Genomic DNA, 14415 nt, shown 5'->3' with positions numbered 1-14415 from the left:
AGCGAAACCGCAATGAGGATGAATGGGACGAGTCCCTGTGATAATGTTCGTAGCTGGAATGACGTTAATGACTTCAGCCAATCACTATGAGATTAGTGGATTGTGCTGGCAGATTGCTACTGTTAACTTTTGATCAGTGGATCAAGTTAAGGGATGATAAATTAAAATCTGAAAAATTGAAATCCCCAGATGGAAAAATTTAGTCTAATGGACCATTATTGTGATAAAGATATTAATGAGATATTTTGAATGATTTGTTATCTGATAATGCGTTCTATATGAGTATCTTTATCCCTTGATTATGTAGGGAGCCGATCTATTTAGAGAACCCCGGAATTAGTTGAATCAAAATTCGGATTGAATCATAAATAAAGAGACTTAACAAGAATTTTCGTATTGATAGGAACATGGACCGAGGTCGTCGTGGTAGAAATGTTAACCCCCAACTCGATGAAGAAGAGTAAAACTGTTCATAGTTCGTAGCCTGGACCTTTCAAGGGTGAAGGGAAAAACTTGGGCGAGACTGTGGAGAAGTGGATCGAATCAATGGAAGAATACTTCGATGTCACCGGGTACAATGAGAAGAGCAAAATGGCTCTTGCAAGGCTAAAGATAGTGGAGACAGCTAGAGTGGCGTGGAGAAACCATTGCGAGACAAACCGTCTCGACCGAAATACCCAAACTTGACCGATCTCAAGGCTTACCTCAGAAAGAGGTTTTGTCCCCCAGGCTTTCTTGAAATTAAGATGAATGAGTTCTTGGAACTAAAACAGGAAACCCAAAAAATTGAAGAGTACCATCAGGCTTTTGCCCTTCTCCTTAAATATTCCCCTCAATTGGATGAACAGCAGCTGATGGCCAGGTTCATTCGGGGAATGAACGAGCCATTAGATACTTTAGTCAAGAATGCCAAACCTATTTTATGGTCGAAGCAGTTCGCATGGCGAAGGATTTCGCCAAAGCCCTTGATGTCAAAGTCCCGCCAAAGCCAGCACCATCGCTTTTCAAAAGATTTTTATTCCCAGAAGGTTTTTATTCCCAGAAGGTGATTCCAGTCTTCCTCCACCTAAGAGATATCAGGGTCAAACCTAGGATATGGGAAGTTCCAAAATAGAAGAAATGTCCTTTTTTCGAAACTTAATCCCCTGGAATTCAACTTCAGAAGTTCCACCCTTGAGCAAGAGAGTGAAATGCAATAACTGTCAAGGATTTGGACATCGCAGCATGGATTCCCCAACTCCTTTTGGATCAAGGTTTTCAGGGCAAGAATATCAGGGATCAAGATTCCAGACTCCAGCCCCTTCCGTCGAGAGTAATCACGGTTCTATCTGCCAAAATTAGGGAAGTCCCAGAGGTAGACCCTCTATCCAACCTGCAGTTTCAACCCAAAGTAATGCAAGACCTCCACCTCAGAATAGGGGAAGTCAAAGAGAGTTGTTCCCAAATCGACCGTCCACTTCCAAAGCAGTAACGCTGGAAGTGATTGAAGAAGAAGAAGAAGATGAAAAAGATCATACTCCACCTACGAGATGAGGACATCTCGCATTTTTTAAGTGGGGTAGAATGTAAGATTCCTCCCCCTAGCCCTCATGATGTCCAGTATCTTCCCCTGTAATTCATTCCCCTCTTCAGAAATATAAAAGATCTTGTTTCTACCTGTTTTGGCCTAGAGAGAGAAAATATTCTAGAGAGATAATATTCAGATTTTAAATATTTTTGGATAGAAAAATACCTCATCTTATTAAAATAAGTTCCCCTGAAACAGAAGTTCAAAAAGATTTTCAGAAGGTGCATTAGAAATTAAGTATAATCTGTTCAAGAGGCATTATCCTGGGGGTGAAGATTTTTTAAAATTTTAAATTAAGGTTCCTATGGACCAATAAGATTCATCCAAATGTAGGAAGGAGATAAATAGATGAATAAAAGGAAAATCCCCCAAAAATGAGTAAATACTCACATAAGATGAAGAGTTGATTAAGAACAAGATTAATAGTTAAAAAAGAGAGATATTTAGGTGAAATGATGCATTTTTGATACCTCTGCATGGGGGAATTCCCCTCATGAAGAGGGCGCCTATTTCACATGCTTGAATGAGTTTTAAACTCCCAAATAATGAGATATTTTCATCTCTCCTCTCTCCTGTTTCAACTAGATCCAAAAAGTGACCAAAACTGACCCAAAAATGGTCAAAAATTGACCAAACTGATCTGGAAAATTCTAGAATCAGTTGGCTTGGTTAGAGGCTCACTTCTTTCTATAAATAGAAGCCCTCCCCTTTGTTGAAACTTAATAGTGTTTTATGCACTGTTACTCTGCTCCTCCCAAGCCAAGAACTATGAACTACTAGTTTTTGACATTTCCCTCTTCCAAAGATTGGTGGCCACTCTTGTTACAAACAAGAGTTGAACCCTCAAACCATCAAGCCAAAGGAAAGCTCCAAGAAATTATGTAAGTAGAGATTCTTGTGATTTTCTTTATTGATTTTATGTTTTTCTAATGTTTATGATTGTTTGAAGTGATAAATGGATGTTATGCCTTGATCGAAAGGCTTTTCCCCTCTCTCTTCTTAGAATCAACCCTTCTTTATCCTAGTTAAGTGAAAATTATTGGAATTAAACTTTTTATAATGTTTTTTCTTTTATAAGTGAATTTTGATTAGTATAGATTACTTTAAATCAATTAGAGTTAATTTTTAAGACAAAATTAAGTAGAAAAATTTAAAAAATGGTCAGCCATACAAAGGAGGTTATGGCAAAATTTTTGGAAATAAGAATTATCTTTTATTATGCTAAAAGAGTAATTTCAATCAATTCTATACTCTAAAAGTATCATTTTCATGCATAGAAGATGCATATTGATTATTATTATTATTATGCATAAAGGAATAATTTTCTTTTATTATGAAAGTGTTACTTTCATCAAAATAGATTTTTATGCATAAAGAAATAATTTTCTTTTATTATGAAAGTGTTACTTTCATCAAAATGGATTTTAAAGCATAAAAGATTATTATTTTATTGTAAAAGTGTTACTTTTATCATATTTGATTTTCATGCATAGAGGTATGCATAAAAGATTATTATTTTATTGTAAAAGTGTTACTTTTATCATAATTGATTTTCATGCATAGAGGTATGCATAAAAGATTATTATTTTATTGTAAAAGTGTTACTTTTATCATAATTGATTTTCATGCATAGAGGTATGCATAAAAGATTATTATTTTATTGTAAAAGTGTTACTTTTATCATAATTGATTTTCATGCATAGAGGTATGCATAAAAGATGATTATTTTATTGTAAAAGTGTTACTTTTATCATATTTGATTTTCATGCATAGAGGTATGCATAAAAGATTATTATTTTATTGTAAAAGTGTTACTTTTATCATAATTTATTTTCATGCATAGAGGTATGCATAAAAGATTATTATTTGATTGTAAAAGTGTTACTTTTATCATATTTGATTTTCATGCATAAAAGATTATTATTTTATTGTAAAAGTGTTACTTTTATCATAATTGATTTTCATGCATAGAGGTATGCATAAAAGATTATTATTTTATTGTAAAACTGTTACTTTTATCATATTTGATTTTCATGCATAGAGGTATGCATAAAAGATTATTATTTTAATGTAAAAGTGTTACTTTTATCATAATTGATTTTCATGCATAGAGGTATGCATAAAAGATTATTATTTTATTGTAAAAGTGTTACTTTTATCATATTTGATTTTCATGCATAGAGGTATGCATAAACGATTATTATTTTATTATAAAAGTGTTACTTTTATTATATTTGATTTTATGCATTAGGATGCATAAGAAAAATTCTTTTATTCTAAAAGTGTAATTCCTACTAAATTGGATTTATGCATGGAAAGATGCATAAAGAAATCTATTTTTAGTTCAAAAGATTTATTTTCGTCAATTTTGATTTTATGCATAGGAAGATGCATTAAAGATTTGATTTTCTATTCAAAAGTGTCATTCTCATTTAAAATGAATTTATGCATAGGAAGATGCATAAAAGATTGACTTTTATTTCGAAAGTGTTAGTCTCCTTAAATTGAAATTTATGCATAAATAAATGCGTAAAGAAATCTTATATCGAAAATAAGAATTCTCTTGTATTCTATAAAATAGATATGAGGATGTGAAACGAATCAATTAGATGAAAATGAACGAGGAATAGATGGAGATGTATGTATGTGAAAGAATAGATGTAGTTATATGTATGTGAAAGAAATGATGTAGATGTGGAATGTGGATATGGATGTATGGATGAGAATGTGAATGTGAATGTGGATGTATGTGAATGTGAATGTGGAATGTGGAATGTGGATATGGATGTCTGGATGTGAATGGAATGTGGATGTGGATGTATGTAAATGTGAATGAGGATGTGGAATGTGGATATGGATGTATGGATGTGAATGTGAATGTGAATGTGGATGTATGTGAATGTGAATGTGGATGTGTGAATGGGGATATGGATGTAGATATGGAATGTGAATGTGGATGTGGAATGTGGATATGGATGTCTGGATGTGAATGGAATGTGGATGTGGATGTATGTAAATGTGAATGAGGATGTGGAATGTGGATATGGATGTATGGATGTGAATGTGAATGTGAATGTGGATGTATGTGAATGTGAATGTGGATCTGTGAATGGGGATATGGATGTAGATATGGAATGTGGATGTGGATGTATGTGAATGTGAATGAGGATGTGGAATGTGGATATGGATGTATGGATGTGAATGTGAATGTGAATGTGGATGTATGGATGTGAATGTGAATGTGAATGTGGATGTGTGAATGGGGATATGGAATGTGGATGTGGATGTATGTGAATGTGAATGAGGATGTGGAATGTGGATATGGATGTATGGATGTGAATGTGAATGTGAATGTGGATGTATGTGAATGTGAATGTGGATGTGTGAATGGGGATATGGATGTAGATATGGAATGTGAATGTGAATGCATGTGAATATGAATGTGGATGTGTAAATGCGGATATGGATGTAGATATGGAATGTGGATGTGGATGTATGTGAATGTGAATGAGGATGTGGAATGTGGATATGGATGTATGGATGTGAATGTGAATGTGGATGTAACAATGTAGATGTGGATGTGGATGTATGAATGTGGATTTGGATGTGGATGTATGAATGTGGATGTGAAAATGGATGTATAAATGTAGATGTGAATGTGGATGTACAAATGTGGATGTGTGTGTGGAATAATGATTGCAAATATGAATGTGAATGGATATGAAGTCGATATGAGCGAATGGATGAGGTGAGATGTCATGTGAATCATCAGAATGTGAATGAATAATATAAGATCTGAACGAATGAGATATAATGAGAAATGGATGTGATGAGACGTAATGTAAATTAAGAAAGATAGGAATGGATGTTATGTGAAGTAAATGAATCTGATGAGATGGGATGGAAAATGATGTATCTAGTCAAGAATGGATACAATTATGAATTGGGTTTGGGTTAAGTAATATAGATTGATGTGGAACAAACTGGAAAGATGTGAATTCATTATAAAAACTGTATTTGTGATCTGTTTGTAAATGACTGTTTTATGTTAAGAATGCTGGAAAAGCATTTTGACTGTCTTGAGAATGTGGTCGTGAAGACCTACCTGATAAAGTTGCAACAACTGCTGAGACAGAGAGTCAATGGAGGACGTCTCGCGTAGCAAGATCGGCCGAGGTCTTGACAAGCCTCGGTTCGATTTTAATGGTGAGCTTCCGGTACGGCGGATGAGGGACCAAGGAAGCGGCCTATGAGTGAAGGGTGACGTGCGAAGGATCCTAGAGGGTGCTGACCATACGGTGCTCGGGCTTTGGGTCGCCGAAGATACCCACACGTGCGTCGTGGAAGATATTGGAATAAGGAGTAAGAGTTATTTTCTGAAACTGGGCATTGATCTGGTTGATTGACCTTGCTGGTCCTCAACGGATGAGTCCATGGCTCTTTTATATGGATCTATTAGTTGATCTTGCTGATCTTCCACGGAGATTCCATTTTGTTATGTGAATATATTGCCGGTTACTATGAGCTAGGAACTATCGAAAAGGCCCCTGATGAGTGAACAAGTGGTAAGCATTCTGGTTGCCAATGATGCCATAAGTACGCCGATGAATGAATGATTAGAAATATGGATTCAACCAGAGATTTTGAGGATAGTGATCAATGACATAATGGTTTCATTAAAGGATTGTTTTAAAGTTAGCTGATGCTGAGAAAAAGGCAATTTCATATTGGGTGCGTAAGTGGTGTGTCTAGTTTTATGTTTGCATGAACTTCCGGCTAGGGGGCGTGGGAACTCTTTTCCTTGGTACCCGGGACAAAACCTAACTCCTAATTGGATCCCATCACTACAGTGGTTGGGGGGTTGGCTAACCCATGGGACTGGATGGGGTTAGCCTTGGACTGATGGATCCTTAAATCGAGACTCAATTTCTGTTTAGTTCGATAGATGAAGTAAATCCCGGACAAAAATTGTTCTATGGAAAAAGGATCAATGGCTGTGCCTCTCGATGAGGAAAAAAGCGTTGGTCTCTATGATCCAAGTGCAATCTGTCCCTTGATCTGACTATGGAACTTACGAGTTCGGTCAGATCAGTTCAGTTAGTTAAGGCTTTTGACTACGTTAGGAAAAAGTTATCCTGGTGGAATCGCATGTGCTTTCCGGGCAAAGGAAGTTTTTCGGGTTTGGTTTTGGAAAAACCGATGGATTAGTCTCTAGTCCGGATATCCGTGGGCGAGGCCCCGCGTGTGGGACCCTACCCCGCGCAAGAAGTGCTACTTCTGTTGCTAGCACCCTCAAATCCGTTGCACGGTGGGGACAGGGATCTCACATGTATCTTAGCCTCATGGTTTTGTTGAAAAGGGGTAGGCATCTAAAGTAAGTAGATTCAAAAAAGCTTTATATGGCCTTAAGCAAGCTCCCAAAGCATGATATGAGAAGATAAACACATACTTGGTTACAAATATTATTTATAATAGTCCAACTAAGAGTACCCTTTGTATAAAGAGGAGTAAAGATTGGTTCATACGTTTCATGACCTAATGAGGATAATATTTCAGCCTTCAAGGTTGAATTACATGTGTCATTTGAGATGATACATTCAGGCTCGTTGAATTATTATTTGGGCATATGTTTTATTTAGTGCGATGATGGTATTGTGATGTTGTAGATAAAGTATATACAGGGGTTACTTACATGGTTTGGTTTTGAAGACTATAAGCTTGTTTGCTGCACTAATAGATAAAGGTGATAGGCTTAGTCTAGGAGGCATGTGAACCATTCAATGTATCACTTTATTAGTAGGCTCTTGGTGGATGCCTCATGTATCTATGTAATATGAGGCTAGACATTTAGTTTGGGTCTCCCAGTTGAGCAGGTTTATACACAGTCCCGAAGGTAAGCATTGGCAGGTTGCCAAGCAAGTGTTTAGATACTTACAGAGGGCACTCAGTACCTCACTTATTCTATGCTAAGGGGGGTGATGTTTAATTGCATGCTTTTAGTGATTTTGATTGGGTTGGATCTTATAATACATGAGTGTCCACACTAGTTGCTTTTACTTTCACCTTACTGATTCATGTATATCGTGGCTGGATGTTATGATATGTGAGTGTCCAATAGTAGCTTTCGCCTTCACCTTGGTGATTCATGTATATCATGGCTTAGCCCAATGGCCACTTTGAGCTATGAAGCTGAGTACAATGCAACATTTATAATGACAATGGTGGAGTGTGTATGGCTTAGATGCCTTTTGATAGATCTTGGTGCAGTCTCCCACCTCCATCTTCACTGACAGCCAGAGTGCATTAGCTGTTGCAAGGAACCCACTATTCTCGTACAAAGGATATTGAGTTGCATTATCATTATGTTAGGGAGAGGCTCACGACAATGTGAGAGATATGTTTACGAAGGCTTTCTCATGAGAGACGATTGAATCTTTTTGCAAAGATTTGGGCCTATTGCTATTTGGGGATTAATCAGCCACCTGATCCCTTAGATATATATTCACATCAACAATATAGGGGGGATTTGTAGCCATTTGTATGCCATTTATATCGTAGTAATGTGAGAAAGGATGGATATATGGAAGCTAATCTTTACATGATGAATGCCATACCTTTAGAAGCGATTCCAACATATGAAGCTTTTATCTGAGGAAGATATCAACAAAAGTGATCTATATGTGTGGGATTAAAGAAAAAGAGGATCCCCTATGTGATAAGCTTAAGAATAAGTCAGCCCTTTAGATAGTTTAGGTGATGAGCACCGACAGCTTGCAAAAGCATATATGTAGACTTGAATTAATGGTTGTACTAGCTTTTACAAAATAAAAATTCCTTTTAAGTTATATGTGTGTTTGTTAATCACCTTGTATTTTTGTGACTGTTCATTACTTAGTAACTATTTAATCTAATCTAATTAGATCCATTAAATAAATATTAGTTGGTTAAAATTTGTCAAATAATCTCTAAGCTCAAATAAATCACTCTAATTTTGATAATCAAATTGGGGAAGTTCACATACGAGACTCAAATGCTACCTATGTCCAAATGATGTGATTATGTGTGCCTTCAAACGATGTAATTGTGTTTATAAATTAATTTTAAAAAGGTGAGATAAAGATAGACACGTATATTTCACACACAAAAAAAAAAGATAGAGAGAGACAGGGTGGAAAGAGTGGAATCGAATTATTATTTATTTGTCTACACAATTGAGAATCAAGTATAGGGAGATAGCCATATAGAAGTAGTAATAACAATTTGCTAAATCATTCCAAAAAACAGTTTAAATAGTGTATCATCCTTCACTACATCTTAGATACCAAACTAATAGAGCTTTTCTTTCAGATTATTCATGATGAAAGTTCTGATTAGGTCCTCCTTTTTTGAAAGTGGGTTGATGTATAAACGTGTTATGGTTTGCATCTAACCCAAAGGTACACAAATACATAATACATGAGCTTATATACACAAATACATATTGTGCTTACATGCACAATATGATCTGCTTGACCTAAATTGAATTTGATGATATTATGTTTACATGCATAATTTGGGTTAGGTAGATTATATTGTGCTTACATGCACAATATGATGCACAATATGATCTACCTAACCCATATCTAATTTTGAAAATATGGATATGTGCATGAAGGATTCTTTCCCATAGTCATCGTATACTTTTTAACATACCATGGATTTCTCAATGTCAATTATAAACACTTCCATATGTCGTGCTTAATGAATAGATGCTCAAAGGCAGTAGCAAGCAAGGAAATTGTGGAATCATGGACCTCAAAGATATTCTAACTTTAACATTATAGGTCTTGAGCCATGATATTTGCCTTACATGAATGCATGCTTCTTAGTGTTTTGCAAGAAGGCATAGCGAGATCTAACACAAGCATCATATAAATTAATGGTCCCCTTGAAGCCCTCGCATGCAAACTAACTTACATGTTTTTTTTTCAGCCAGATTGGTGGTTTGCATGTGTGACAGTAGTATCGATTACATCCTATAAGTAAAGAAAAAGGTAAAACAAGCTTATTTTTTACAAATGAATTGTTTGCTCTAAATGTAGAAAAAGAACAAGTACTACACTGCATACCATGGATTTCTCAATGTCAATTACAAACACTTCCATATGTCGTCTCTGAATGACTAAATTCTCAAATCTTGGTGAGCCTCAAGTCATGAATTTGAGCCTTAAGCATGCGTCATATAGACTTATAGAAAAGCCCTAGTGGTAATTTTAAAAAAAAGGCAAGTTATCATTTGGTAATTTTTTACTATTGCAAAGTTACCAAATGGTAATCATCAATCTAAATTAGATTACAATTTGTAACTTTTTAGTAGTTTGGTTCCAAGGTGGTTACAAATTTATATTGTGCCAGCCCCCCCCCCCAAAAACAATGATGATTCTCTAATTTCCTAGTGTACATTTTCTAGTGGATTTGATGTAATTTGATCGAGTGTTCTCTGATGCACTTCTTTATCAAGATGTTCTTATAAACGTATGTAAATAACAATGGCATACAACACTTCAATCTCGATTGAAAGACAACTGAGAAACCTGAAAAGAGTGGGGGTGTGCATTGCATACAACTCATGTTAGGACGCTACAAGAGATTTCAGCTTCATGGGGAGTATGAAAAGAAGTATGAACAGTGAGACCTCCCAGTTTTATACGATAAAAAATGCACGTAGTACAGGATGACAATGTGCGTGCACTCAGGTGGGCGGGGGTGCAGATCGCCAAGATGGGGGGAAGACACCCCACATGAGCGACACGGCGAAGAACACGATTTGGATAAGCAGAAGCCGGCGGCGCCGCTTGACTTGGCCATGCAGAAGGTGCACAACGTGGCTTGCTTCGACGGCCGCGAGGCGGCGTTGAAGATTGGAGGACTCGCGTAGAGGTCGGGCCTCTTCTGTTATGTTAACGTGGGGTGATTGCGGTCCCTCCAAGTGGCCGGGAATAGCCAACTCTTTTGCAGCAAGGTGGTGGCTTCCACGAGCTTTCTTCCTTCCACGAGCCTTCACCTGTTTCTTTATGGCAACATCAGCATTTGCTTTACTGGCCGCTGCCCCGTCAGCCCTCCTTTGCTCTTGATCATCACCGTTCACTTCTGCCAAGTCCACTCTTTCATCTTGTGCCGCATCAGCCCATATCTCTTCTTTTGCTACATCAGTCCACTCTTCATCGGCCACGTCGTGCCCCGACCTCCCTTCTGCCACATCGGCTCTAGACTGTGTCACCTCTTCCTCATCCCAAGCCTGCATTTTTTGTGTAGACCTAATCTCATTCCTTATATCTGCACCGTTGGTTTCCTGATCAACGCCTCTCCGAACATCACCAAAAGCAGCAGGTGATTCTGTACGCTTGTTTTCTAAAGAGTCCCCCGGATCAGCAATCTTCACGTCTGGTGTACTCTTCTGTGCTATCCCAGCTGGAAAACTCTTAAACCTCCGAAAAGCTTTTGTTTGCTTGCTCTTGTTGTTAGCCGCCTCTTGCTGCTTTGCACTGCTCATAATTATATCTTCAGCACTCCGTTTCTTGACAATCTCAACATGCTTATCACTGATCTTCTCTAATCCTTCTCCATTATTCCTCGGAAGCTCCATTCTTTTAGCAGAGCTTTGAACCTGAAAATTGCCTTTCACAGACTGCAGCAGAGAGCTAAACTCATCTTGAACATGGGTGCCGGCTATTAATGCTAGGGTTTTGTTAGGGTCGTCATTAAAGGAAGGGTAATCACGTTTCTCTTCAATAATTGAGCCCTCAGATCTGCTAGGGCTTGCTGTTCTCCTACTAATTGGCACATTGCTGATAGAGTTTAGATCCAATGTCTCCCATCTATCCTTTGAAGGCGATGATCCTCCGCCTGCATGACATGGCGAAGCTGCTTGATGAGGTTTAGTAAAATCAAAATGCACACGTCTGTACTCCCAGCAGGTCTCCTCTCTTCCAACAGTTTTCTTCTCAGAGTAAAGGTCCACATCCGCAAACCCCCTTGATCTACCCTCATCAATCAAGGCCTTTTCAAGCTCCTCAAATTCTTTCTTATGGTTTTGTGCAATGAGATCAGAAGTGGATAATCTCACTTGACCAGGTGAAGGGTCTCTAGACAAGGCCTGCTCAAGGGCGAGGTCATATGTGAGCTGTTTAGTTATGGTTTGCTGATTAGGGGTAGTAGTAGAGGAAGAAGAAGGCAAAGCAGAAGCTCTTAGGTTACTCTTTCCTGTTGTATTGATACGCTTTAATGGAAGCATGCGGTTACCTCTTGCACTATCCAAGCGCTTGATATCACCATCATGATCTTGATCTGCAACATTAATAAGGGTTTCCAATCTTGATAGACTAAAGGGTGAGTGTTGCGGCGATAAGGTGGTTGGGGACTGTCTACCAGAAGCAGTCGGAGAAGGGGAAGCCATGGAGTTTCTGTCAGACGAAGAAGCTCCTCTAAAAGAATGCGATTCATTAAACATTATGGGGGATAATGCAGTGTGCTTAATCACTTTCTCAGCTCTCTTTAGGGTCGCCGTTTGCCTTTTAAGCTGAGAAGTAAGTTGCTGGCACTTATGGTCGGCTTCAACTCTCTTTGAATGCTCCACTTTCACAAGCCTTACGAGCTCATTGTACATGGAGAACACCTGCACTAAACGTTTCTTATGATTTTCATGCTCCTGCAAATCCTTCTTTGCCTTCTCTGGTGTAACACCAATTCTAGAACCATTTGGACGCCATGTTTTAGAATCCTTGTCTGACATAACATACTGCTTCCTCAAATCAGATTGCCTATCTTCTGCAAACTTCTTCATGTGGGCAAAGTGTCTATCCATGGTTTTTGATTTGGATAGCACAACACGCAACTGCTCATCTCCACCAGCTTCAGAACCACCTTCACCATTGAATAGCTGCTCAAAGTATCTTATTTGCTCTTCAGCAACGCTCGATCTCCGCTCAGCCTCTCTTAATCTTTCCATTGGTACCCAATCCTCTTGCAAGCTAGTTAATGAATCCCTAAAACCACCTTCATTAGCTGCTAGGCCAGCTAAAGCACCTTCTCTTATAGCCTTTAAAAGTCTTATAGTGCGACCTTCGGATAGAACAATGCGCTTATCAGTTTCGGCATCTCCTCGGAGCCAATCAAGGACCTTGGAAGGATCTTCGTTAATAAGGTGATCATTAATAATCTCCGAATCAGCAGAGTCTCTTTTATAGCCTCTATCAGGGGAAACATCTCTCTCGGAATCAATACTATGATGGTGATGATGATGATGATGATGCGGATGTCTTCTTCTTCCAGATCTTCTATCCGGCGAGGACTCTCGTTCTGATTCGGTTGGAACGAGATACTCATCGGAGCTCCGTCTTCTGTCCTGCAGAATTCTCTTCATTTCTTCCATTTCACTCTTTGCGATGTTCGGTGGCTCCTTCTCCTGTGCTAATCGAAGCCTTTTCTGCTCTTCAACTTGTTTCATTAAGTCGATACCCTGTGTTTTTGCAAACTTGGCCATGCTGCGCCACTCCTGCTCGCTCAGCTTGGGCTTCCTCTCCCCCTGCCACCCATCTACCTCTGTTGCGTCGACTTCATCTTGATGCTCAGAATCACTTTGCCCATCATACTGGCTCTCTGTGTTTTCTGATCCTCTCTTTGTACTCAAGCCACCATCAGTATTATCTGTTGAGCGAGACCATTTATTCGCGATCTGGGGTGCCAAATCACCTTTATCCGCACCATCCTGAATATCATCAGGTCGCCCATCCGACACCCTCTCTACATCGCTTAATGAACTCATAATCGCAGGCGCTAAGTACTGATCATTGCCTGAAAGCAGTGTTTGTGGTTAAGCGCCCTCAAATGACGCTGCGGCGCAGGTATTAGAGTGAATGACTCTGACTGATTATCCCTGCTGGTATAATCAGCCATTTTTGGGTTTAATTAATGAAAAGCTCACGAGATTAGCCAGATCTACGTGGTCATTAGCTACTGGACACGTCAATCGACCCACGTAACATAAATAAAATGCCAATTACTTGCTAACTCATGCTAAGCAGAAAAAAAGATGAATGTAAATACGGAAAGTAAGCTTACCCGGATTAGGGGGTTGAGCTGCAACCGAGATTTGGGTTTTTGCAGCATCAATTTCGGATGACGTTCCCGCAGCGACGCTTTCATGGCGCAAAAACGAGACCGCTGCGCCCTCCTCAGCGATATCTTTCACAAGCATGATTGTGCGCCAAAACTGCTCGCGCAACCAGCAATAATAGTTATAGCTTGGCCGAGACTGAAATTTCTTTGCGGGATTCGACGCATTTTCTGGCAGCTCTCAAGGTTTTGCATCCTGCACGAGTTCGGCAAGCCCGCATTGGTCAAAAGGCACTGCAGATCGAAGCAAAACTGCAGTGCACATTACCACCGCCGATTTTCACGAGAAAACGAAACGACGTTACCCTCGACAATTCCGGCTTGAACCCTTTCGTTGCGAACTTTGCGAATGAGGTTCAATTTGGATGTGAAATAGATAAAACACAGTGCATAAAAAAAACTCAAATAGGGGCACACCAAAAAAATGACTCTAATCTTTTTTTTTTTGGAAAAAACAGGAAATGCCTTCTAAACCAAAAAAATCTATAGAAGAATAAATGCTACAGAGAAGACCCTTGAATCTAAACAAGTGAGCAAAGGTGAGATTCATTCCGCTTCTCTAATGGTAACAACAAGGATCCCTTGCATCATATGAAATCTGGTTGAGTAGATCCTTTCAATCCTTGACTGCTAGGTTTGCCACCTGTGGTCTTGCGTAAACTCCAGCATGGTCCTGCCCTTCTCCAAAGTGTCTT

General features: G+C 38.6%; 1 protein-coding gene across 1 annotated transcript; it reads right to left on the bottom strand.

Annotated features, from left to right (window-relative positions):
- Window positions 1-10156: 10156 nt before the first annotated feature.
- On the bottom strand, window positions 10157-13750 carry LOC147617105 (uncharacterized). The gene is made up of 2 exons (XM_086776276.1): window positions 13667-13750; window positions 10157-13388 (listed from the first exon to the last, which is right to left on the bottom strand). Exons 1-2 carry the CDS (start codon window positions 13748-13750, stop codon window positions 10299-10301), a joined length of 3174 nt encoding a protein of 1057 aa, XP_086632402.1. The 3' UTR covers window positions 10157-10298.
- Between the last annotated feature and the right edge of the window lie 665 nt (window positions 13751-14415).

This window comes from Cibotium barometz, chromosome 37, assembly GCF_041138505.1.
Source record: "Cibotium barometz isolate CiBa-2024 chromosome 37, ASM4113850v1, whole genome shotgun sequence".
Taxonomy (NCBI): domain Eukaryota; kingdom Viridiplantae; phylum Streptophyta; class Polypodiopsida; order Cyatheales; family Cibotiaceae; genus Cibotium; species Cibotium barometz.
The sequence above is the reverse complement of the archived record's forward strand: the minus strand, read 5'-3'. Positions and strand labels throughout refer to the sequence as shown.

Excerpts from the sequence above, each read along its gene's own strand:
- LOC147617105 (XM_086776276.1), bottom strand. The coding sequence starts at position 13,750 with ATGAAAGCGTCGCTGCGGGAACGTCATCCGAAATTGATGCTGCAAAAA. Across the intron at positions 13,389-13,666 it reads AGCTCAACCCCCTAATCCGG|TACTTAGCGCCTGCGATTAT; the intron begins GTAAGCTTACTT and ends GGCAATGATCAG.